The sequence below is a fragment of the Sinohyriopsis cumingii genome, chromosome 17 (genome assembly GCF_028554795.1).
Source record: "Sinohyriopsis cumingii isolate HCF-2022 chromosome 17, ASM2855479v2, whole genome shotgun sequence".
Classification (NCBI taxonomy): domain Eukaryota; kingdom Metazoa; phylum Mollusca; class Bivalvia; order Unionida; family Unionidae; genus Sinohyriopsis; species Sinohyriopsis cumingii.
In genome coordinates, this window is record NC_142977.1 from 24,971,241 (window position 1) to 24,996,574 (window position 25,334).

At 33.6% G+C, this 25,334-nt stretch overlaps 2 protein-coding genes across 2 annotated transcripts; both read right to left on the minus strand.

The window, feature by feature from the left end:
* Nucleotides 1–6: 6 nt before the first annotated feature.
* LOC149778272 (uncharacterized) lies at nucleotides 7–12,054 on the minus strand. The gene is made up of 6 exons (XM_089940580.1): nucleotides 11,985–12,054; nucleotides 11,375–11,541; nucleotides 7,769–7,958; nucleotides 5,346–5,477; nucleotides 3,703–3,833; nucleotides 7–48 (listed from the first exon to the last, which is right to left on the minus strand). Exons 1-6 carry the CDS (start codon nucleotides 12,052–12,054, stop codon nucleotides 7–9), a joined length of 732 nt encoding a protein of 243 aa, XP_089796706.1.
* Nucleotides 12,055–13,474: 1,420 nt separating this feature from the next.
* Nucleotides 13,475–18,703, minus strand: LOC149778273 (uncharacterized). Its single transcript, XM_089940582.1, has 3 exons — nucleotides 18,544–18,703; nucleotides 14,872–14,985; nucleotides 13,475–13,991 (listed from the first exon to the last, which is right to left on the minus strand). The coding sequence occupies exons 1-3, from the start codon at nucleotides 18,701–18,703 to the stop codon at nucleotides 13,690–13,692; spliced, it is 576 nt and encodes a 191-aa protein (XP_089796708.1). The 3' UTR covers nucleotides 13,475–13,689.
* Between the last annotated feature and the right edge of the window lie 6,631 nt (nucleotides 18,704–25,334).

Below are 25,334 nucleotides of genomic sequence, written 5' to 3' on the forward strand. Positions count from 1 at the left end.
TAATTATTAATAGGTGATAATAGCATTATACAGGTCAGTCTGCATATTCTGCAACATCAAACAATGAAGTTATGGAAAATAACATCACAAGGTACCCCTAGAAGGCATGTATGTATGTATGTATGTATGTATGTATGATGTATGTGTATATATATATATATATATATATATATATATATATATATATATATATATATATATATATATATATATATGCATTTAAATATGTATGTATGCATAAATGTATGCATGAATCTTGGTATGTATGTGTACATGTATGTGTGTATGTAGGTAGGTATCCGTATGTATGTATGTATGTATGTATGTATGTGCGTATGTATGTATGTATGTTTGTATGTATGCATGCATGTATGTCTGTTTCTTGATCATACTGCATTCTAGTGTTAGAACGCATTGTGTTTATAACGTTCATTGCATGGACATCTCTGTGAAGTTACCACAATAATGTAATTCGAACGATTTTATTACGATGAAACAGGGGTCAAAATGAATAGATGATAAACGATAGTAAGCTAAAGAAATATACGATAGAGAACAATTTAGTGAGCTTGAAAAGGCTGCAGAGCTCGATATTTGTACTTTCTATAAGTTTATACGGAATAAAAGAAATAAACGCGATTACATTCACGAAATCGAATCAAACGGAAAAATTGTACGCGATCACGACTCTATTAGAGAGTTATGGGCAAATCATTTCTCCAGTTTATCACTGCCTGACAATACTTATCTGTACGATGAAAATCATTACCAGATGGTCTTAGCAGAGGTCAGAAAACAAACTAAAGAAACCTATTCACACTTTGATGAACTTGTTGATAAAATCCCCACTAGAGACGAAATCAGTAGTGCAATTAGCTCTCTCAATAAAGATAAGGCATGTGGCCACGACGGTATTGTTGCTGAGCATTTACTGTTTGCGGACCCTCCAAGCAGTGTACAATTACTTGAAATTATATTCACAAAAGTGTACGAGGCCGAGAAGTACCCGTGCCACTTTAAACAAGGTTTGGTTATACCAATATTCAAAGGAGGGGGAAAGAACAAATTAGATATGAATAATTACCGCGATATAACTATAATTCCAGTGCTTCAGAAAGTTCTAGAACAAATTATATATAGTAGACTACTTATATTTTCTAAACAGATTTCTTTTCCAAATCCGTTGCAACAGGGTTTTAGAAATAATTGCGGTAGTATCACTGCAGCGTTCTGTATCAAAGAATCTATATGCTACTATTTGGATAAAAATACTCCTGTCTATGCTACATTTCTTGATAATGCTAAAGCCTTCAACACAGTTTGGCATAACGGGTTATTCTACAAGTTGTACAGACTTGGCATCAAAGGGAAGACCTGGCGCATCATGAATGATTCGTTTGAGAGAGTAACAAGCTCTGTTTTATATGCGGGCAAGCTGTCCAAACGCTTCGATATTATGCAGGGTGTAGGACAGGGCCGTATCTTGTCTGCCTGGTTCTTTCTTGTGATGATAGATGATTTGATCACGGAATTAGATCACACTTTGCGAGGTCTAAATCTTGTTGATCTCCACCTGCCTTGTGTCTTATTAGCAGATGACACAACTGTAATGTCTAACTCGCGTCATTCAATGCAACAGCTGCTAGATACAATTTCCGACTATGCGAAAAGGTGGAGATTAAGATATAATGCAGATAAAAGTTGCACCATCTTGTTTACTAACAAAAGAACGACTGGTATACCTTCTTTTATGCTCGACAAATCTCCAATTCCGGCAGTCAAAAGTAAGAAGTATGCCGGCATACCTCTAAAATACAACTTAAAACCAAACGACGCGATAAAAGAAGCATGTGATAAAGGCAAACACTTGTTAAACTCTTTATATTTTATTGGTATCAGAGATGGAGGAATGAACCCTCTAACAAGTCTGAAGATTTGGAAAAGAATTATTCTACCCTCGGTCCTATATGGATGTGAACTATGGTCAGGTATCACAAACTCAAATATATAAGAACTTGAGTTATGCCAGAGATATGCAGCGCGACGTATGCAAGCTTTCGATAAATATTCGCCTACGGAGGCAACAAGTAGTACCTTAGGACTCTGGTCAATGGAAGCATACATAGATAGGATGAAATTGCTCCTTTTCAACCGATTATGTAAGGGCGATTGGACTTTTATCTGGAAAAAGATTTTCATTATGCGCCTATGTCAGTATCTGAACAACCCGCTAAAACAGACGGGATTTATACCTGATATTGACAAAATAACTAAGAAATATGGTATGGGAAATGTTCTTTTAGACTATGCAGAAAGTATACAAACTGAAGAAAAACTCATCTGGAATCGACATATTACTGGTATTATCCAAAACCATGAAGAAACTACCTGGAGAGCAAATATGGAACTAAGGGATGATTTAATTCACTTCAGAAACATTCATTTGGACTTAAAACCAAGTAATATATGGTTTCTTGGGCGTAAATATCCATCCATGTTATGGCCTCTCTCTGAAGTAATGAAACTATATATCATGCCTGTTGGTAAAGTTATGGTATGCAAACTCTGTGGAAAAGAGACTGACGACAGAGCGAAACATCTTATTTTAGGCTGCGAAATGCTGCTTGAGGAACGAAATGTTTTCTTTGAGAGAGTGATTGACTCTTTAGAAGTGAGAGACGGGGTTAACTTATTCAATCAAGAAGACGATATATTGTTGGAGACACTTCTTGGAAGCAGGGTTGACTGCATGTCGTCTATTGACGATGACGTATCAGATAGGCTCATGTTGGTGACCGCAAACAGCATAGCTTCATTCTACAATAAAATGTGTGCCCTACTATCAACTAACATGCCCTAACATGATATTAAAAGTAAGTAGTAAATTAACATTAAATATAAACAATTAAAGGCCAAAGTCTTCTTGTCAAATCCGCAAATTTTGTTGTCTGACAGCTGTTTGTGTGTGTGTTTATGTATTTGTTTATGTATTTGTTTATGTTTATTTCCAAGAGATTTCTATATGGTTTTCTGTATTTATATATCTCATTTTGTAAACGCATTAGTTGACGATGTATATATCATGCTTGCGTTCTCGTCTATGATGTGTCTCATAATTCTATGATATGTATAATATGTATCTTAGCAACCTGATATACTCTTTGTTGTAGAGGTTACTAAGTCATTTAGACAGTCAGTCATAGATAAATGCATGCACGCACGCATACGCGCAAACAAGTATATATATGCATAAATACATGCGTCATATGAAGAAAAGAAACTACATATAGAATTACACTGTTATAAGTTTTACATTTCATTTTCGTTGCTATCTCGGACTTAATGTTAAGCACATAACACTATAGACGTATTAACTTTTCGAAATATTATCATCATCAAGCAACTGTTAAAAGATCAGTGCCATGCTCCGCCAAATGATTGCAGATTTGCATAATTGCAGGTATTGAGATATTTCGTTTTGTCAATACGGTAGCTTACACAGTATTACAATTGTATTACTACTGTATCTTTGTCACTTTTCTGTTCTATTTTATGATCTTGTATTATTCTGAATTTGTTTAATCTGATGTAATCTCTTTTTAAAGAGGAAATAAAGTCAGTCAGTCAGTCAGTCAGTCAGTCATACATACATACATACATACATACATACATACACACATACATACATACATACACACATACATACTCTACTTCTCCATCTCTGTCATCATATGCCTTAGGTTCAACCCATTCTGCATATGCATAGAGCTGTCCAGGAATTCCTGTGAGATACTGATTTTGGGGACAGAAGTTCCAATGAGGTGGTGTTCGATCTAATAATAATAATAATAACAATAATAAAATAACAATAATAATAATTGGAAAATTAGAAAACAGAATTACAAAGACGATGATCAAGAGAAAAAAATATTCAATATTTCTACCAGCCGAATACAATATGCACAATAGAAAATATAGTAATTTTTAAAATCACTCAATACGTGCAGGAGAACTCAGATTGTTCTATATTTTACCAAGATACGTCCTAATGGTTTCTAATGAGGTTTGAGGATCTCATATATTTATATTATTAATCTATATAATAATTATAGTCATATTATGGGTTTATCAACAGGGGCTCATACAATTTTTTAATTAAACAGGACATTTTGCTAAAACATTTTCGTTTTCGACCAATTTAAGCTTTTCTACAATCTGTTGCTTAATTAGGTTTTTAATACACATCATAGTTAAAGACATTGTCTCACTTTCACTGTAGAAATATTGAATAAGTTAAGTGTTGCCTTTTCATAAAAATCGGATCGGATGCCTTTGTTAGAACCTAATGGATACTTTTCCTTTGGAATTACATCTGTTGTTATATCTCTACATGAAGAAATCATTTAATATAATCTTATAAAATATATATAAAAAGCATTAATATTTTTAAACTGCTGACGATGAAATAAAAGAAAAGTCTTGTTACTTTTTTGCAAGCAATGCACGTTGTGCTTTGCTAAGAGATACGTGCATAAACTTTTCATGTCTTTATTATCTGTTTGTTTGCTTATTTATTATTTTTATTTTAATATTTATATTTGTTTGCATTTAGGATGTCCCCATCCTACCATGCCTCTCCGCCGTATTCAATGCAAAGCAAAGCTTATGAGGTTTATAAAGGGGGTGGTCTCCCTTGAAATGAACACAATTAACAAAATACTGTAATTATCGGTTTCGGGCAACTCGGTCTAATACCATGGAGAAGATTCTTTGGAGAGGTGGAGTGCTGTATATTTTGTATAACATGGTATAAATCACTTTATCAAGTTTATAATTCGTCTTAAAAACAGTTGCATGCTTATGATGCTATCTTGTATTGCATGCCTCTAATTCAACACTTGATCTTTATCCAGCAACCATTTCGAAACTCTTAAACGGTTTTAGCTTTGACCTTTGCTTCTTCTGATATCAATAGCGCAGTCTTCATCACTTACCATCAAACAGACGAAATGGCACCTTTGTGTACCCATGTTAAAAAAATCAAACAGATCCTAATATGGTAGCAAATAAATTGTTTTCAATGACTTATGTCATTCTTTCAAATTAGTAATGGCATTTTGCGAACATCAATTAATTAAACTTCGTAGGCACTGCATCCCCTTTCACTGCCTTAAACATAATCTTTATTTGAAGTGAATGATATTTTGTGTATTAAATGCTGGCAGATTAAACTATGAAAATTTCGTCACCGATGAAGCGTGTAAGCAACATCGAAATGGTGCAAAACTATATATCAAATGAAACATTTAAGCAACTCTTAGAAATGTGTGTGTGTGTACACTTACCAGCACTGCGACCACTACCAGAACAAAATATGAGGCAGACAACAGCCTTAAAAATATCCGCAATAAACCCCAAAAATCTTTTATGTCGGCGATGTGATATCTTGTCATCCAAAGCAATACTCCTATTAATATCTGAATAATACAAAATAATAACATATTCAAAACATCAACTTATGACTTAACGGTCGATAAACCTCTCAGTTTTGCGGTTACTAATTATTTATATTCCTTAATGGAATATTGCTGTCTTGTTTGTCAATATACAATATTTTCCTATGTATCGATGTATTTAGCTTACTATCTGGATCTATGTTAGTATGCATTCCTTTAGACTATTACACTGAAAGGTTCTGTATCGTTTAGCAATACGGCTACAAATCTGAATTTTGTACTAACCTTAACAAAGTACAGATAACAAATAAACAATTATAAAAGGAATTAAGTTACACCAGGTTAATGGCCACACAAATATAGCTTTTCAGAAGTCATTGGAAAAATGACAACTATGTTAATGTTATAAACCCATCACTAGTTAGCCTTTTAGAACAAATGAAGCTGTTAAATATGTTTATCTGATATTATTAAATATTGTTTTGAAGTGTGAGTCGGCCCATACATTACTGCTAATACCAATAATACCTCTCATCAGCAGTGTGCTCACAAGTATATCTATGACTCTTGTTGAATTAGGGAAACAATCTGCAACTGGGTAAAAAAGGTGATTTTGGATTTTTGTATATTTTGTCTTATTTTTCAGATTGTTGATGTTTATATTTTATTTTTATTTTCCAAAATACTTTTGTGATCTACATTGTTATGTTTCTTACTTCTCTGTGGTGTTTAGAGTATCTATGTATCAGTTGGAAACAGCTAGCAAATAATGTATTGTGTGCTGAATACAGCATAACCCTTGGTTGTCATGGTTTCAATCACGGGGTCAATATTTATTATCCTTATAAAAACAAGGAAGGCACAAAGTAAAAATTAACAATGTGACCTATCTAATATTTTTTTTATAATTGTGTACGAAGTAACAATATACCAAAGGTCAAAACTATTTGCTTTGTACATCATCATCCGTCAACTACCGTAACAACAAAAAATAAAATTAGTGTGCTCAAGTTATAGTAATGAGAGGTGAACACTAAAACCAAAACTCTATGACCAGGAATTTATTAATAAACACGAAGAAAATGATGCCACTAATAAACACTATTATTAACATAAATTATCAAGACCATCAATCAGTAATAATAGTAGTAGTAGTGGAAGTAGTATTTTCAAAGTCAGTAGTGTGTTGCTACTGGATATGAAAATGGCCACGATAACGTTTAATTAAGGAGAATGATCCCGTCTTGTTTTGTAAACATCTTTTTTCTTTTTCTTATGAACGGAATCAAGCTAAAGAGCTAAAGATAAAATAGACAATGTTTGAAATATAACTCTCTCCTGTACTCAAAAGTACAAAGCCCTGATTTCTTAATGTGTTGACAAATATCATTAATCCATAGAACTGGAAGGAGGAAATCGGATCGTCATCAACCATTTATTGTACAATGCGGCCATTTGTTTTAGCAGATAATATAGCAAAACTAAGTTTTAATTTATAGTAGAATGGATGTTTTCATATCTTTTACTCATTACAAGTTTTTATTTCCTGCTCATCACTTTCTGTAACAGCAGACACAGTGCTTCTAATGAACATGTGGTCATCTGTAGGTTCTATGATAAAACTAGTTTGCTAATGCTTTGGTAATCAATAACAAATTCTATAACAAGGAGACAACATGTGTACACCGTTTTCCTTAGGAGATTAGCGCTAAGTACCTAAAGGAGTTACCTCCCATTGATATCGTCATGTGTTACAAAGAATGACAGAACAAATATTAAACAGGTTTCGGAAATTTCAAACACCTTCATTATAGGAGATCACTTCACCGTTATCAAAATTTTGACACTGCTTGAAATACTTATTTCGATGATAAGAATATGATACCCCGTACAAGAGTTGCGTCATTATCAAAATCTACGTATTGTCTACATCACACGCTTGTTTTCCATTGGCTGATCATTAGTTTTGTCCGAAAACATTATTTCGTGCTGCAGTTTTGAAATATGGACACAGACATTTGGTAAATTTATAGTAGTATTTGGTTTCTTAGATAATACAACATAATTAAAACGAACATTAGAATGTCATAACATAATGTTTACAAATAGGAATTATATAGCGAAAGATCTCTTCCTGAAAAACTATTTACATTTTATCTCAGAAATATTAGGTCAATATTCAAGAGAAGATAGTTGTGTAATTGTGGAGGAAAAATTATAGAAAATACCTTGTTGCGAAACGTGAAAGCTGGTTGCAATAAATAAGGGCGAAAAGGTTTTATATTACTATCTTCTCGTTTACCGTACAGCACCTGGTGAAACGGATTTTCGCCACATTCCTTCAAGACAAGCCCAGGAATATTTTGTGTCGTCCAATCTACCACATCTTACTCCAGACGGAACGGATTTTACATCGTCATCTAGACTCAATGGCATGTTATTGAACTTGCACTGAAATCCACTGGCGTTGACAAGGGAAGGCCCAAGTTCTAAGGAGCAGTTCTGCAAATACGGGATTCATATGAATGGGAACTGTCCCTAATTGTTATATCGATTAAACACGTGTATGTGAACACATTACATTATTTTCGGAATTTATAAAGTAAGTCGTAGCGTCAGAATCGTGTTTCTCTACTCCAAGTGTAAGCTACTCTATCATCTATGCACCAAATGCTGGCGAATAAAGAATTTCAGTAACTAAATTGTTATCGTCATATATGCACGATTTGAGATGCTGAATATTCCTGATTCCCTTCCAAATATACGTTTGGACAACCAAGCAACGATACCCAATGCGAAGAAGTATAGTGTTTATGATTCATCCGTTGGAGTAAACTGTGCTGCTATTTTACGTATGTAATTGTTTGTGCCTATACTATATTCTCCACAAAAAAAAGAATAACTGATAAATAAATAATGGTGACTTACCTTAGGTTCACAATAAACAGCGGCAGTATATATTAACAGGAAACTGGACAGTATTTTCGGAAACATGTTTCTGATATGAAAATAGCGTGTACAACTCTAGCTCTTAGATTTAATTGTGCGAGACTTAAATATCCCAGTAATGTATGACGCATTATGATACCCAATCACAGTGTCCTGTAAGAGGAAGTTAAATTGGAATTATTCGTAGGCAAGTCAAACAAATTACACTACAAGTACAGACAGGCATATTTAACAAGACAGTAGAAAAGGTGAATTCGAGTTACATAGAAGTTTTAAAAACGTTTTGGTTTCCTTCAAGCTTGGATTGACACATGTTCCATTTGGACAATGATAAACGAATATACTCAAGACCTGACAGGGATTTGGAAATCTTGCTTAATTATGTACATATCAACTTGTAAAATTGCTGAAAGTCTCTTTTAATAGTACCCTTTAAGTACAAATTGCATCAGATACCTCCCACTTCGCAATGTTAACATTGCGATCCCACATCCTAAACTAATAAACAATAGGAAATCATTTTGTCAACGTTGAACGTTTAGAGCTGTTTCTGAAAAATATAGCCAGTGCTAACAAGATAATGACTTATGTTGCTTCTAGAATAATTAACATATTGTATGCATCTTAATTACTTTTTCCCTTTCCTTTTTTGAAGAACACATGTTAAATTTTGGCTTCTAAATTGTTTGAAATAGAAAGTGTAATTAATACGTTCAGTAGGAAATATGACAAATACGAATTGCGGATATTTGCCTGGAAGAAATCTTAACCTCAGCAAGACATTTAGCTAGAGATATCTGTGTTGACTCAGATAGGAAAATTTACAATTTAGTGTTGTGTTGCCCGTCTTTTTTTAAAGTAACGCCATAAACAATAAATACATGATGATATTGAAAAATTATTTACATTACATGGAAAAGTATAGCGAACGCATACAGATCTAAAAGACCCAACGATAGATCACTATGAAATATTTAAAATAATGCTCGTATAGGTAAAAATAAATGTCAATTGAACTGTTCCTGCAATATCATAATTGTATTAGAATTACATTTTGATAATTATATTTTATATAATATGATTTTGTAATCATAGTTGGACAAACTCATGGTGGCATGTTCAACGTAATCTCACAGTAGAAATTGTTGTTGTCCTGTCTACACAGAGCTGACTAATGTGACCCTAAGGTATTAATTATATTAATTATTGCAGGGAATAACAATGAAAAGAATCTTTAGGTGATGAAACAGAGGAAATATAAAGAACATTAACACTATCTTCTAGTCAGAATTTAAAAGTATCAAACAAGCTGTAGAAAAACAACCTCTAACATCTTATATTCTGAAGGATAAAAATTAGATTATAGTCTGCTGAAGGCAGACAATGTTACTTTGATGCTATAGTAAACAAAACTCGCGAAAGCAGGAAGTCAGTTAACAACCTTTACATCGATCGTTATTTTGTACAGACTGACTTCTGATTAGCATATGATCGTGATTTGAACTGAAATGTTATCAGGTGTGTGTATGTGTGCGTGTGTGTGATTTAGATTTTTAACGTAGCTTTTACAGTTTTTCAGTCATATCGCTACGATGTATGCAGTGTGACAGTTTATAGTGATGTCTAGCACGGGGGCATCATGCCGGATACATGTAGCATCATGTTCCACCCAGTCACATTATCTTGACACTAGGCTGACCAGTCCTAACACTAACTACTTAATACTGAGCAAAAAGCGAGACAGCTGTTAGTACCATTTTACTTTCAGGATTTGGTATGACTCTGCCGGGGTTCGAATCCGCGACCTACCGCATCCGAGACTGACGTTCTAACCACTAGGCCACCGGAGCGGTTTATCAGATTGGTAAATGTTCAAACGGAATTTATCTTAAAATGATCTGAAACGCAAGTATTGGTGCGCATAAAATCTGTCTATTTCAAAGCAGATAGACGAAAGGTTTCAAAATAATTAGTTAGATGTAAAAAGGAATTATCTACTTATCGTTGAAATGTTTCAACCAGTGGGATAAACATCAGTTGTTACGACCAGTAGGAAATATATTTGGGTTGGTGTATTTCAGTACAGGATCTCAAGTAAATTAGTGCAGAGGCAATTAGAGAAAAATGCCATCGCAAAGGACTCGTCATGATAGACGACCCGGAATGTTAATACATGAGCCATTGTGTCTACTATCTCGTGGGAATTTATTGACTACTTTTCGTAGATCTGTTGTTTTGTTGTTATTTACTTTTTTCCACTGGTTCGATTGAAAGCTGGCTGAAAGTTTTTGTTTGTTTGTTTGTTTAGATGGATGGATGGAGAGATGGATGAATGGACCGATGGATGGAGAGAGAGAGAGAGTGTGTGACAATCCAGATAATGTAATAAACTTTACAGTTAACCATTAGCTTTATTTGTTAAAACTCATTCGTCAATAAATATAAGATTAAACATAGTAGGCATCGATGCAGTGAATGCTCTTTAAAGTGTTGCTAGTAAACAAGTAACTCCATAATCATTTATGGTGCATTAAATACAAATCACTTCTCATACTCAGAATATGCGTAGTTGTTTTCCTTTGATATATTTCATCTCCAGGTTTCTTCTAGCTGTGTATATAAGTTTTATTGAGGAGTTACTACAATTGAATAATAATAATAATAATAATAATAATAATAATAATAATAATCTTTATTTAACGAGGATAACATTTCTCAAGAAAGACCTATCTGTCATATGGACATCAATTTTTGAAGCAGGTTATCTTATTAAGACAAATCAGACAATATATAAATATTTAAAAGGTAACGAAATAGAAAATAATGTTTAAAAATATACACATGAAAACTGAAAGTAATGTATCTTACAGCAAACACATGTATGCATGTTAAACACCCCCTTGTTTATTAACACTTCAAGAGAAAATCGTAAATAATTTTAAAGTTTTGCAGTTTTAAGAACACAATACATCAACATTGTCCGATACACATTCTCCTTGATTGTTTGTGCAAGCGGTACCAAAGTCTGATGATTTTAATTTATCTAGGTAATGCTCTTGGGCTAGCTGCTTCTGAGTAATGTTTGTGCAGTCAAATACATCAATATCCACCGGAGTCCCAAACTTCAGGTCCGAAACTGAAAAGTAAAAATAGTACAATCAAGTTATTAAAGATATACACGTGCGTGCAAAACGACAGTGGTTTTTCACACACACACACACACACACACACACACACATATATATATATATATATATATATATATATATATATATATATATATATATATATATATATATATAATCCTTTCCATGAAGAAAAAATAAAGTCTTTCCGATATGGGAAAAAAGATGGTGATTAGGCAAACCACAAAATTCAACTACCTCTTAAAACAAGTCTAAATTTACGTCTCTTTGACATCTCATTAATATACCCATGTAAACTCTGTCAAACAAAATTCCTATTATACTGCGAATGCATTTTGGGTAAAGAAAATAACAATTACAAGCTCGTGCATGTAGACGAGAAGCATGTAAATGAGATTATATGGTACTCTTGCAAGTTTTTCCGCCCTATTACTTGCGAACATGTCGAAAGCGGAATATGTTTCTATCTTTGATTCAAAATATAAAATACTTCTGCCTGACATTTTTAAATACGACGGTATTACTGAGACTTTAAACGCTTTCACCTACTTTCGTCGTGAAATTACTTGCCAATAAAATATGACAAAAGTTAAAAGTGCATTGTGTTAAGAAATTGTGTTCCTTTCTCGCCCAAACAATCAGGCAAATAAATAATGTTGTACTATTTTCAGTATATCTCATTTGGAAATCACAAATCGTGACTATTGTCTCCTTCAAAGCATGTATAGCTCTTTCTGGAAAAGAAGATTTAATTCTGGTTTTTGTTCGTTATCTAAGCACTTGTAAAGTTATTCATTTGTTTGCGATTCAGAGGATATGATAACATCCTAGAATCTGCCATTGTAAATGGAATGCCAAACGAAATGAGGAAATTCTGGATCATAAAGAAAATCCTGCAAATAGACGTTTGGTCGTCCATTTAAATACAGTTTCCCCCACAGAAAAACAAATTTAACTTTTCAAACTTTTAATCATTTTGCATACGCATGTTCGTTTTCGACAATATTAATCCTAGTGACCGACAATTGTCAGTAGAACTTCATGTTGAATTAAATGTTTCTTCCGAGACTTCCGTCACGTAGTGCTGTTTCTTCCTTATAAGTGACTGTAATAATATTTAGTCGCACGTGAATAAACTAACGCTTCCTCCTGTCGACCTTTTGGACTTAAATTATGATGTAAATTCAGAGATAACGCACTCCATATAAACCAGTGCAATATTAGTTTTTGTTTTATGCAATGAATATTTAATTTGTATTGTATTTTGGCTTTTCCCCATGATATGTTATGCATACTTACTTTGTATTGTGTGATTGATCTTTATCCATAATTAAGTGTAGGAGTTAGGGAATAATTCTAGCCATGTAGTACAAAGATATTTCCTTAGGTTTGACTTTTAGATACAGTCTGGATTCTGACCTTATAATTTTTAGAAACTACTTTAGCTTATTTTTTGATGAATATTTCCGTTACGATGACCCTCATCCTTGTCCTCAAATTGTGTCTTAGGATTTTATATTAATGTTGAAAATGTTAGATGTCGAGGATAATTGATTGAAACCTGAATAATAGATTTGTGTGTGTGTGTGTGTGTGTGTTTCTGCGTGTAATTTCATGTTCTTTACCATCTTTAAGGCATTCTTTCGGATTTCTTAACGGAATCCAGTTGCCACTTGCCCCACAAGCGTACCATTGGGAGTAATTGAATCCTTGTGGTAGGGAATACCCGGAGAGACAGGTAAACAGACAAACATGGAAATAGTCTCTCTGCCATCCATTGCACATCAAAATGCCATTGGCGGGAGCGGCAAGATTATCGCATGGGTTTGCTGATACAAGAAACGAAAAACCATTTACAGACGGTAGCACGTTAAGTTGATAAAATAGCAGAGATAGTAATTTTTTCATCTTAGTTGGTAGATTTCTATAATATCACTTATAATTACTTAGAAATATCTACGTGCGTTTTGAATAAGAAACAATTGTTCTCGTACAGGTTTTGAAAACTCGGGCAATATGTACGTTCTATTAATTTGAAACATTCACATAGTATTTTTTTTTCTTATCTATAAAACTTGTGTCAGTTAGAGCAATACTTGAAAATAATAACAAAATATCACATGTTAAACAAATCATTATTATGACTTCTTGTTATTTTGCAATATTGCTGTACATTTAATGAACCCATACATACGGTGAACACTGATGTGGAAAATACATTCCGTAATCTGTCCGTTGGATGGTTTAGTGGCGACGTATTGCACGGAGAAGTCACCCCACGTCAGATTAGAATTGTTGGTATTATAGTTAGACTCTGTGATCAGTGATGTTGCCATTGGATCTGTGAAGGTTGGAGCTGGCCATGTGATCTCGCTGATCAGATTGGACACAAATTTTTGGAGGTTTCCAGAGCATCCTTCCATAACGGGTGGTTGTATATCTTGGATGGGAAACAAGAAAACACAATGTTAACATATTTTTTTTATAAATATTTACTAGCAGATAACATTTTATGAAATAAACATTTGTTAAGCATTCAAAATTCAAATCAACATTATAATTCAGTGAGAAAATATGTTGTTTGGATCTCAAAAGTTCCAGAGTATATTGAGTCAAATAAATTAAAGTGTCCCCAATATAATTAATATTGTATAGATAACATGAGTTCCTAGTTCCCACCAAACTTACAATCCGGCATGTTTACCACCGAGGAAGATTAAAGCATCCAATATGCCACACATTGTCTCATTCCCTTCCTTCATAAAAATATTACTTTATATGAAACTAGTCTCCAAGATAATTGAAACATTAGCATACATCATTTCAGATCAAAGTCACATTGTGACCTCCACTTGAAACGGTTCATTATATTTACCAATTATATATCGGGATCTACAGTAAAGTCGGGGTTTGAGAATGTTGAAACGCTTTTGTCTTCAATGCTGTATATTATTTTTAGGTGAGTAGATGGTAAGACAGTTCCTAGTTATAGAGGTAAGTTGCCAACTGAACCCTCAATTAATGTAAGAGATGAAATGCGTGAAAACGTTAAGATGATTGTTGTCAAATTATGACAATCAATCGATATAGTACAACATAGGACGAACTTCTCATATTATATTTACAGGCACATTACTGCAATTTGTTTAAAAGCTAATTGTGACTGTACAGACGAAATACAGACGATAACGGTGGTGAGGAAACGTTCGAACAATTGTAATTGTATTCTTTTGCACTTCTTTTACGTTTGTATGTTAATGTCCACCATAAGGAAATAATTATGAATCGCAAAACTGATTTTGTTTCGTATTTAAACTTACCCACTTCACAATATACTCCCGTCCACCCATTTACACATTCACAGGTGTAGAATCCTAGTCCGTCAACACATGTTGCTCCACTTCTGCACGGACTACTCTCGCAGTGCCTGGCAACTTAATAATTAAAAAAAACAATAATAATTAATGCTTACGAAATAAATCATAATACTATTATTATTATTATTATTATTATTATTATTATTATTATTATCTGCATTGGTTTGAAGTTGTATATAGCATACAATTAGTATAGCTATTTATATTTTATATTATCACAGAGTAAGGTGAACAGTAAGAAAAAAAGAATGATGATGATGATGATGATGATGATGAAGAAATGTCAGAAAAGAAGAATGAAAATGAAAACGATGAAACAAAACTTGAGCCCATTGGAATAATTTCGTAAACTATGTGGTGTGTACATCGGATATAGCACACATTACGTCATTACAGATACGATATATTATTTTCTAAAATCAGAAAAAAATAGACTTCAAAATCCTATCAATAGCATGGATTTTGTTATGATCAATTGTTTATCTGATTACATTGGCACGTTGGTGTCATATCAGACCATGTCCCAGACAGTGTGCATCTTCTGCTAACGTAACCAGTCAGATTGTACTTCTCATTACACTCGTACCTAACCACCTGATCATACGTGAAACTTGTTCCCACCACGCGCCCATTACTGATGTCACCGGGATATCCGCAGGTTACGACTGCAATGATATATGATCTTTGTGCTACATTCCATTTTTGAAAAGTACCCTGTAAGAAACAAACTCAAAGGCAAAAAAAGATGATAGTTTGACATTAGGACTTCCCTCAAGCTCTTATTATAATGTTTAAAAATGTTTATGAAAAGGACATGGAAATCGGACAATACATACTTAACCTTATATGGGGAAATGGAAATTACACTTTAACATTGTGGTTGTGTTGGCGCTGATGTGATATATTATAAAATGTTCAAGCTTGATGCCAATAGTGTATAAAGGTAAGTGGAGACTCAGGATTTTGTTCAACATGAGAGTAAAATAAAATACATTGTGTGTAATTCACCCGCATTTGTTTCTAAGTGTGAAGGTAACTTACTAGATCTGAAATATCATAAACAAGGACCAGGTTTTCAATTTAAAAATGTGATTATAAACTTCACAATGATATTAATTTACTTCATCACCTAATCGGTAACATCGTACTGCATTTGACATAGGTATTTAGTAACACCCGTTCGATTATAATTATAATATACGTATATGATCTCTTATGTAATTGTCAGGAATTGAAAGATAAATCTAAAAATACTCACTTGTCTCGCAGCAGTTTCCCAGGTAACCTGATGGACACATGCAATACCCATCAAGGGTACCCAACTTCACAAATGACCCACCATTAAAACAGTTGGTGTTACATCTTTCGAAGTCCCATCCATCCTCATTTGCAGCACAGTCGGTAAATTGAGTACATCCCGGTTTGGTGTAAAGATAAAGCCACACCTTTCGAGAACGTTGTGTGTAACCTCCACTACAAGATTCCGTACAAGAAGACCATGCTTCCCACGTCTCCCAGTGACACCCGCAATAATCCCATGTACTTGCTCGTGTTTCCGCAGCTACCCTTCAAATTGAAAATAATAACAGAGTTCCCGAGAGCCCTTTCCTCCCGTAAGCATTTTTAAAACCCATGTCTATAGCTGAACTGCAAACACACTGTAAGATGTTATAATTTATACAGAGACCGTGGACTTAATATTAAATGACTCTATAGGTTACACTGTCAACTGTCTAATGGAAACATCTCCACATGTTTTAACTATATGTCTATATATTTTCTTTCTATTTTCGACACGTATTAAGAGTCCTCTAAAATACCTAAATTCTTCTAATGTATTCTAACTTATCAGGATTCCAACAGCGAATGATGTCTAACTAGAGTAATTTGTTGACTGTAGGAACAACTTGTTCTAGAGACCAAAGCTACTGACGTCACTGTTTTCCTTAAAAATATTGCGAGCAGTATATGTGTGAGAAATTATCCTACTAGTGAAATATTAGCTGTTCTCTTATTGATTCGGTTTACTATTCAGCTTAAGCAAGCAGTGTTTATGTGTTAGATTCAAGTAGTTCGATCAATGAAAAAGTTTATATCCGTGAACGAGGCGGTTATTCAAGTGTGCATTTTATACCACACCAATTACCACATGGAAGTGGTCGTGTTTAAGTGTTTGTCATAACATTTACATTTACCTCTACCTTGTAGGGCGGATAACACTTTCAGTCACAAATAAATTAATTAGATAGAGAGAAATTAAAGGAATGCACATAAAATGATGTTTTATGTCATTATTATTGGTCAAAATTTACATTATCAGAATATTGGGGTACATTTCTTTGTTTAAAGGCATTTTAAAAAGTACATACTGAGCTATATCTACACTTGGTTCTACTTCCAGAGAATATACATTTATAAAAGCAATGAAAACAATATTTAGTTTACGAAGCAATTTAAAAACACTAAACTCCCATATGAAATCTTATTCCGTATCGATATATGTGGTATGATTGTATTTATACACGTAATCCCTAACGTTTGATAAGTACCTCTAAGCTAGCAAAAAGGCTAAGGTAAAATGGGTTCTCTATCTTTAAATATGGTTCTGGGCGAAAAAGCAATTTCACGTGTGTGTGTGTGTGTACATTGTTTTGCTAACGATGAAGTTATGGCAAACTTCCGTATTCCCAATTCGAAATTCGCATGCAAGATAAAGTTGGCAATCTTATTGCTACAGATTTGTATTCCATAACAATGCTATTGGGATATATAAGTGTTTGATGTCTCCCCATACGTATTAATTTAAACCCATTTTTAATATTCTTTCGTTTTACAGAGAACGCAATGTAACTGTAATCTTTTTCTATCTACTAATTTAGGATTCCTTGCATATTATTATCAGTAATCCTTTGGGTCTACTTTACTTAGATGTTATCTTGACCTATTATCAGAAGTTTTAATAACTGCTACTCGACCAAGACTTGGAAAAGAAACCTCAGGTCTACAATTACTCCTTTCTTAGAGACCAGAAAGAGAACACTATAGACCAATTCCATTCCAGTGGGGTGTACATTTACAGCGATTTCCTTGTTGATCGATTAGTAGTATAGAAATATCCATTATTTACATTGGAATTTAGCCAATACACGTTACTCAGACAATCAACTTGTTTATACTTTTGTTCAGTCAAATTATTTCATGTGAAAAACAGCTTTCATGGTTAGACCTATTATGCTAATAATTGCTTACCTTTTTTATCTGAATCCGTGCATTGCTTAGCCTTTATTCCAGAAACACATAGGTGTTTACTTTACCCTGCATCATTCATATTTATTACCTGTCAATGAAATTCATATCAAACAAAACACTCTACTTATTAACATCAGTCTGCAGTTCAAGGCTGTCGGCTCTCTATTATATTTAACCTTATGTAAAACTTACTTGAATTGCAAATGATACTGAAGCGTTTGCTAAACAACAATCACCGTAACAGCAAATATATATTTTGAACTCGCTCCAGACAGCCTGCAAATTCCATGTACCTATTTTATGCTTACACAAGAACAGTATTACTCCATATTTGACAAATAAATTGTATTTACGTTTAATCCAGACCTATTATCAGAAGTTTAAATAACTCTGCTTCTCGACCAAGACTTGGAAAAGAGACGTTCATGTCTAAAATTACTCCTTTCATATAGTCCAGGAAGAGAACACCATTAGCAAGTTCTGTTCCTGTGGGGTTTCCATGTACATTGACGTTTATATAGTTCATGTTTCGTTGTGCTATATAAATATTCATATTTACATTCGAATTTAGTTTACTCCGACTATCAATTTATTAAAAGTCTGGTTCAGTCAGATCTTTTCATGTGAAAAATTTAATTTACAGTCGACTCCGGTTAACTGCACAGCCTCGGGCCCATCACGAGACTGTGCAGTTAAACGGAGTGTGCGGTTAACCGAAGTACGGTATAGTACAGCTTTAAATCAGCACGGCACGAATATAGGTGAAGAATAACGTATAAAGATGATTAGAATCCACTCTTTCAACGTTTACTTAAATGAAACAAGAGTCTACAATGAACAACACTAACGTAATATTGTTAAATCAAACACAATGAAATTGACGATTTCCGAAAGAAATCGGCAATTGATGTCTGCACACAAGTTTTACTAATAAGTTGGTGAATTGCCGACTCTATTTTGTAAAACGGTTCAAATAGCTCACATTCTCTCTGTTCCATGACTCTGCGTAAATTCTGGAGTGACTGAATAGCGACTTTAGATGAAACCTGGTCATCTACTGCGTCGTCGTCATCACTTCTTTCATCATTTTCTACTGAGTTGTCGATTGCACCTTCTGTCTGAAGATCGTCATCTATTGCAACATATGATTGTTACCTCGCTATTGCCCCCTGGTGGGCGGGAATATACATGTATGTACCACCTATGGCGTCCTTTACATGTCAATCATTTACAAAGTTGCATTTACCGGCTTAATTGGCAGTTTTTTGAAGCGCTACAGCAGTATACTGGCAATAACTGATCCTGACTATACATTGTGCAGTTAACCGGAGTAAAACTGTAATGAATAATGTGTCACGGGCAGAACATTTATCGTGCTATTATCCGGAGTGTGCATTTAAGCGAAGTGCAGTTATCCGAAGTTTGTTATCATTGAAAAGCATTGGGGAAAAACGGGACCGGCGTGACTACGTGCAGTTATCCGGAGTGTGGAGTTAACCGATGTGCAGTTAAGTGGAGTCGACTGTATATTAAAAACCTATTACGCTAATAATTCTCCATGTCTTTCATACCCTTTATTTTAGAAACTTATCGGTTTATTTGTGTTACTCTATATAATTTATCTTTATTACCTCCCAATGAAATTCATTTAAAAGTAAAACAATCTACTATCTAACATCTATCTGCAGTTTGATCCCCACAGCTTATTTCCCTTTAATCATTTATTAAAATGACTTGGAGTTCCAGCAATATTGTCATTTGTACCATTTTCTCCATAATTAGCACATATTTTGGACCTCGCTCCATTTATTCACGGCCTGTAATGTTCATGTACCTGTTCTTTTATTACACAAGAACTGAAATGCGCAGATTCATTTCAACAAAACATTCTTGAATATTTTCTCCGTTGTATGTACATGTTGCTATGGGGTTTTCGGGGGGGGGAGGCATTTACTGTCTCCTTCTTTGAGTATTTTTGTTGCTTGTTTATAGTTCTTTTTATTTTTTCCAGGATTACTTACGGTACACTTAGTATTCTATTCGTAGTTGCAAACAACGATGTAAATTAAAAACATTCGTGAAAGGCAATACCTATTACAAGAGTTACAAAGGAGAGTAAATGCTGTCCTGTATGTCAATTTATGAACATTGCATAACATGAAAAATCATGCCCATGTATAACAAGCAATTGGGCAATATAGAATAAAGCATGTATACTGAATAAACGTTAACAATATGAACAGGTACTTATGTGCACACGTTGCACTGCTAACAAGGAGGACGAAGCAAACCTCCGTTTCCACAGTTTAAAATTCACACCCATTTTGCATTGTGAACTCCATGTTAATATTATGTTATATAATATGTGTTTAACAACGTCCTTTACGTATCAATTTAAATTTGTCAATTAGTACTAGTTTTGACAGACAGAGCAATGCTACTGTAATATGTAAATATACCTACTTATTTATATTCAATTGTTATCATATTTTGAGTTTACAGTACTTCAGATGCAACACTGATCTCAATATCATACGTTTAAATAAATCTGCTAGATGAAGAAGACCAGCATGAGAAACTCTCCCCTTCTTAGAGACCATAACGAGAACACCATTCTGTAGAGTGCACATTCACAGTGAAATTTACAAATTCCGGTTCTGCTGAGTTATATGTATCCATTAGTGCTACTGACACAGTCATTATTTATACTGTAATATAGCCAACACAATCTACTCCGAATATTAGTTTGTTTATGATGTTTTTGTTCAATCTGATTTTATCAAGTGAAAAACACTTTATATGAAAGACATATTTAATTGATAATAATCGATGTATGTGTGACTCGTAACCAAGGAATTATCCGCATAGTGTCGACAGGCTATTGCAATTTTTTTATTATTGATTATATAAACACTGTAGATTAATCCCAAGTAAATTGTACAAATACTGTCACGACGAATCCCATTCTTGCTGGTTACATGGTTTCAGTTTAGTTTCACGGTTTTCATCTAGGGAAAATTCTTTTTCTCTCGCACTCTGTGTATTGTGTCCTTTATGCATGCGAGTAGTGGGGAAAGGAAAAATGTTCATAACTGCATAACGTACTGTAATATGCCATTTTGAACTTGTTTTTACACTTCAAGGTGAATGCATTTCTTTATTTTCACAGTGACATCACAAATCATATTATTGTAAAACTAACGTAACCATAAATTAGAATTAGATGAAAGTTAAACACAAGTGCTGATGTGCAGTGAGCATGAATTATAATTTAATATGCTATTAGTAGTCAATGGCTGCTTCTTATACACTTCAGGTGTTTCACGTCGCAGTTTGTACAAGTCATGACAGAAACATAATCTCACGTAGAAACAAGGGAACATGCACATCATTGATGCCTGAAGGATATATATCACATTGTCATCTAATTAAATTGCAATGAATATATTATTACTGTTTGATCGAGTTCTAATACTGTTTTGATAAGACCTGCAATACATGCTTACATCATCTGCATGAGCTAATCAAGAGGACAACCAATGAAAGTTATAGGCTGCGCAGCTTTCCGTGAGAATCATTACCCTTCCTGCTATCCACTATTAAGCTCTAGCCTGTCAGATCACCCGCTTACACCCAGTAGTACAGCGACAAAATGAAAATGGTTTTATGATCCACATTTTTGGGTGAATTTCCACAAAATAAAAGAATACCTGAATAAATTAACTTAATTTTACGGTAATCATTTTCAGCTACTCAGGGGCCACAAGTTTGGTATATACCGTAATCAATATATGATAATATTTTGGCCTGTAAAATAATTAGTTGTATGTGACCATACATCTTTGGTGCAATTGCAAAAGTATTTTCTGTTAGATGGCAACAATGTTCCATGCTGTAACTAATGCATATATGTTTTGTTTTTGACTCAGTTATATAAATCTGACAGGTAATTTTCACCTGTGAGTTTTTGCTGAATTTGTGTTAAATGTTTAAGACATACTGAGAGCCAAGGTGAAGTTAAACATGTAGAAATAACTTATTCCACAATGGAGAGGGAATGATTGACTTTGATATTGGCTTTGCAACTTTTCAATTGTTATATTTGTTCAGCTCCTTCTACGATTATTGTATTCTATGATTACAGCGCCCTTGTGTTCATTAGCAAAGTAAATAATACACATCAGAGATTGATGGAATCGAGTTTGATGCTGCAGTAATACACTATTAACCTTAGGCAAATCATGAGGAATGATCATATGACCACAGGTGCACTTTCATGAGAATAGGAATACTATACTGCTTTATTTTGGACATATTTTGTATACTTCATAAGACATCTTCCGATGTAATTTTCATTAATATAGTATAATATGTGTTTATGAACAATATGTAAAGAAAGCGTTATTGTAAAACGGGATTTTGTACTTTATGAGAAGAAATGCTACATATTTAATTTGTATTGTGGGCTTGACCTTTGTCAGTGATTGAGGGAAGAGAGTTTGCCTAACTGACTCTATACAGTTGGTCAGGATGTTTACTTGAATGTAAGTACAAGAACGAAACATTTTATACATTTGGACATGTGATAGGACATTTAGAATTAGTTTGAATTGAATGCAGAGCACTTTAGCTCGTAATAACATTTCACTTTGGAGTCAGGCGACATTAATTATTGTTGAATTTTACTACACGTTTTGGTTTAACTATTTTCTGTTACATAGTTTAAAACCATATAATCTTAAGAATACATGTTGGAGAGATTATGACAACAAAGTCCATTTCGACCAAATATTGAATAGTGTTTGTCTTTTTGCAATTTGGAACGCTTAAAACACTTATAATCAAATCTAAGGTTCTTCAAAATAGTTTATTTAAATGTTTAATTAATATTCGTTGTGGGTATCAAACGTTGTATTGGTTTAAATGATGTATCTTAGTGACCGGATTAAACCTGGTTGGATTGAACATATTTAAAGCGACGGTTTGAATGATATGTTGACGTATAATCCAAATTAATAACGACAGTGTGAGACGCACGAATCGCCCCCAAAAACATGAACAATAGACAGGGCAAAATTATCCCCAAATGGGTATCATCACATTTAGAGTTTTAAAAAGTAATCACAAATGATCTCATATATCAACGCATATGATTGTGTTATAGATCTATCAAAACGTATGTGATACAAATGTGGAAAATGACCACTTGAGTCATGATTTTGTATGAAAATTATTCAGTCAGATCATACTTCTAAACACTTTCAAAAATTGTAGAAACACTTTTTAGAATCGTCCTACAACAACGAAATAGTTTAAAACCTCCAGAAAACTTGAATATTGCAATGTATGTATTTATGTATGTATGTATGTATGTATGTATGTATGTATGTATGTAAGGTAAGTTGTATTAAATGAATATATGTAGTACAAATTTCTTCATTTAACCGTATTGGAGGTCCTGGATTATTTAGATCAGCCTAACTTTATAATGACATATTATGTTCTTATATAATTGTACAAGCTAGTTACTGACACATTTTGTATTACAACTACTGCTGCTAGAAATGCTACTACTACTACTACTACTGATACTATTACTGATATTAATGATGATGATGATGATATCATTACGCTATATCTCAGATTATTTGCTATAGAAATATAGTTCGATTATAGAGATTTGGCATATATTAGGCAAGATTACATATCTCAGATATTGTTTTCTGCGGATCACAATAACGATGTATAAAGAAATCCAGAATGAGATTGATAAGACAAAAGATGTTAAGTGCACGAAATTTCAAAAGAATTAAGTAATAATTGATAAAGATCAAATGGAATTTTATTATCCGTAGTACTATGGAGCAACATACAACACGTTTTCAGACTTTCGCGTTTGCCATTTTAGCTTAATTAGTTACAAACAACGAACTCATGTATTGCTTTTATGCTATGGAACAAGTTTGTAATAATTGCCCATCATCGATTCGGTATTCATTTAAAAGGATGCACTCTGCAATAAGCAAGTTAAATACGAATAATGCAGGTACGTTTATATGTATCGTCTTTCATCTTACATGCACTCTACTTAATGACAGTAGCATGTATATAAGGGACTACATCGGAGAATATTACCGCGCTAGGCAATTAACACCGAAACAAAGAAATATAAAATAATTGTTATCGTCAACGGTTAAGTGGAACTGTAATATCTACCATAGAACTAAGGCAACAAGCAGGTTTCCAGCATTTTGCGGTGCCGTTATAATTGTATTTCCCATTCGTTCCCATCCACATACCAATCTCAAATGAATAATAAAGAGATAATACGAATCTTACTGTTGCTTCTATCGACTGATTGTATTTATAGCCGTACCGCAGCATCAGTGCCTTATTGTATACCAGGTTTAAAAGTGTTTACTATGTATTTCACATATTGCTTTCAACCAATGCAGTACATTTTCTGTTGTTTGGCTTCCACTCGTATTGCACACAAGTTAGAAGGAAAGAAACGGCATCAGTAGAGGTGAATATTACCGTAAGAGACAAAAGCTTTTACATGCTTTAATTATAAACGAAGATGCAATCATGAAATAAAACTTGAAACAATCATAGCTGTCGCTATCGACATGAATGACAAGGAAAGCAGTTGCTAAATGAAATATATACCGACATTAGACACGGACTAAGATGCAAATGTATATCACAAAAGAATTTACTTAAAAATCATAAAGATTGGAGGGATCAGTTTAGTGCAATCTTCCTTTTGTACTCACCATTTTTGTGTCAATGTGAGAAAATAATAGAGATTATCATACTTGCAATAAATTAGGACAAAGTATGTTTTTGTCGTCCATTATTTGAATGACAATTAGCCGCTTTCGGGTTCAGTGAATCAGCTGATAACCACAACGATTTGAATGTGTGTTGTATATACCTACTGAGATTTCAATGGAAGGGTATACAATGTTTCACATCAATGCGTTCTTGATAGCCGTTTGAACTAGGACAAGTACGATAGTCAGCTTTGTGATCAATTCAATGACAGTATAATTTCTTCTCAAGGCGTGCTTGATATACCACTTACACATAAATGTTAACAAACCTACTTCAATAATGACATTTTCTTCACATTGCTTTTATATCATATTAATGGA

Bases quoted from the DNA above. Each gene is read 5' to 3' on its own strand.
- LOC149778273 (XM_089940582.1), bottom strand. From the start codon at position 18,703: ATGAACTATATAAACGTCAATGTACATGGAAACCCCACAGGAACAGAA. The intron at 14,986-18,543 runs GTCTGGATTAAA...TTAATTATTAAG, and splicing joins ATTTAAACTTCTGATAATAG to TTGCCAGGCACTGCGAGAGT. The intron at 13,992-14,871 runs GTAAGTTTAAAT...TTCCCATCCAAG, and splicing joins GGGAGTATATTGTGAAGTGG to ATATACAACCACCCGTTATG.
- LOC149778272 (XM_089940580.1), bottom strand. From the start codon at position 12,054: ATGTCAGGCAGAAGTATTTTATATTTTGAATCAAAGATAGAAACATAT. The intron at 11,542-11,984 runs GTAATAGGGCGG...TTTACTTTTCAG, and splicing joins CGCTTTCGACATGTTCGCAA to TTTCGGACCTGAAGTTTGGG. The intron at 3,834-5,345 runs GTAAGTGTACAC...TATTATTATTAG, and splicing joins TGGTAGTGGTCGCAGTGCTG to ATCGAACACCACCTCATTGG.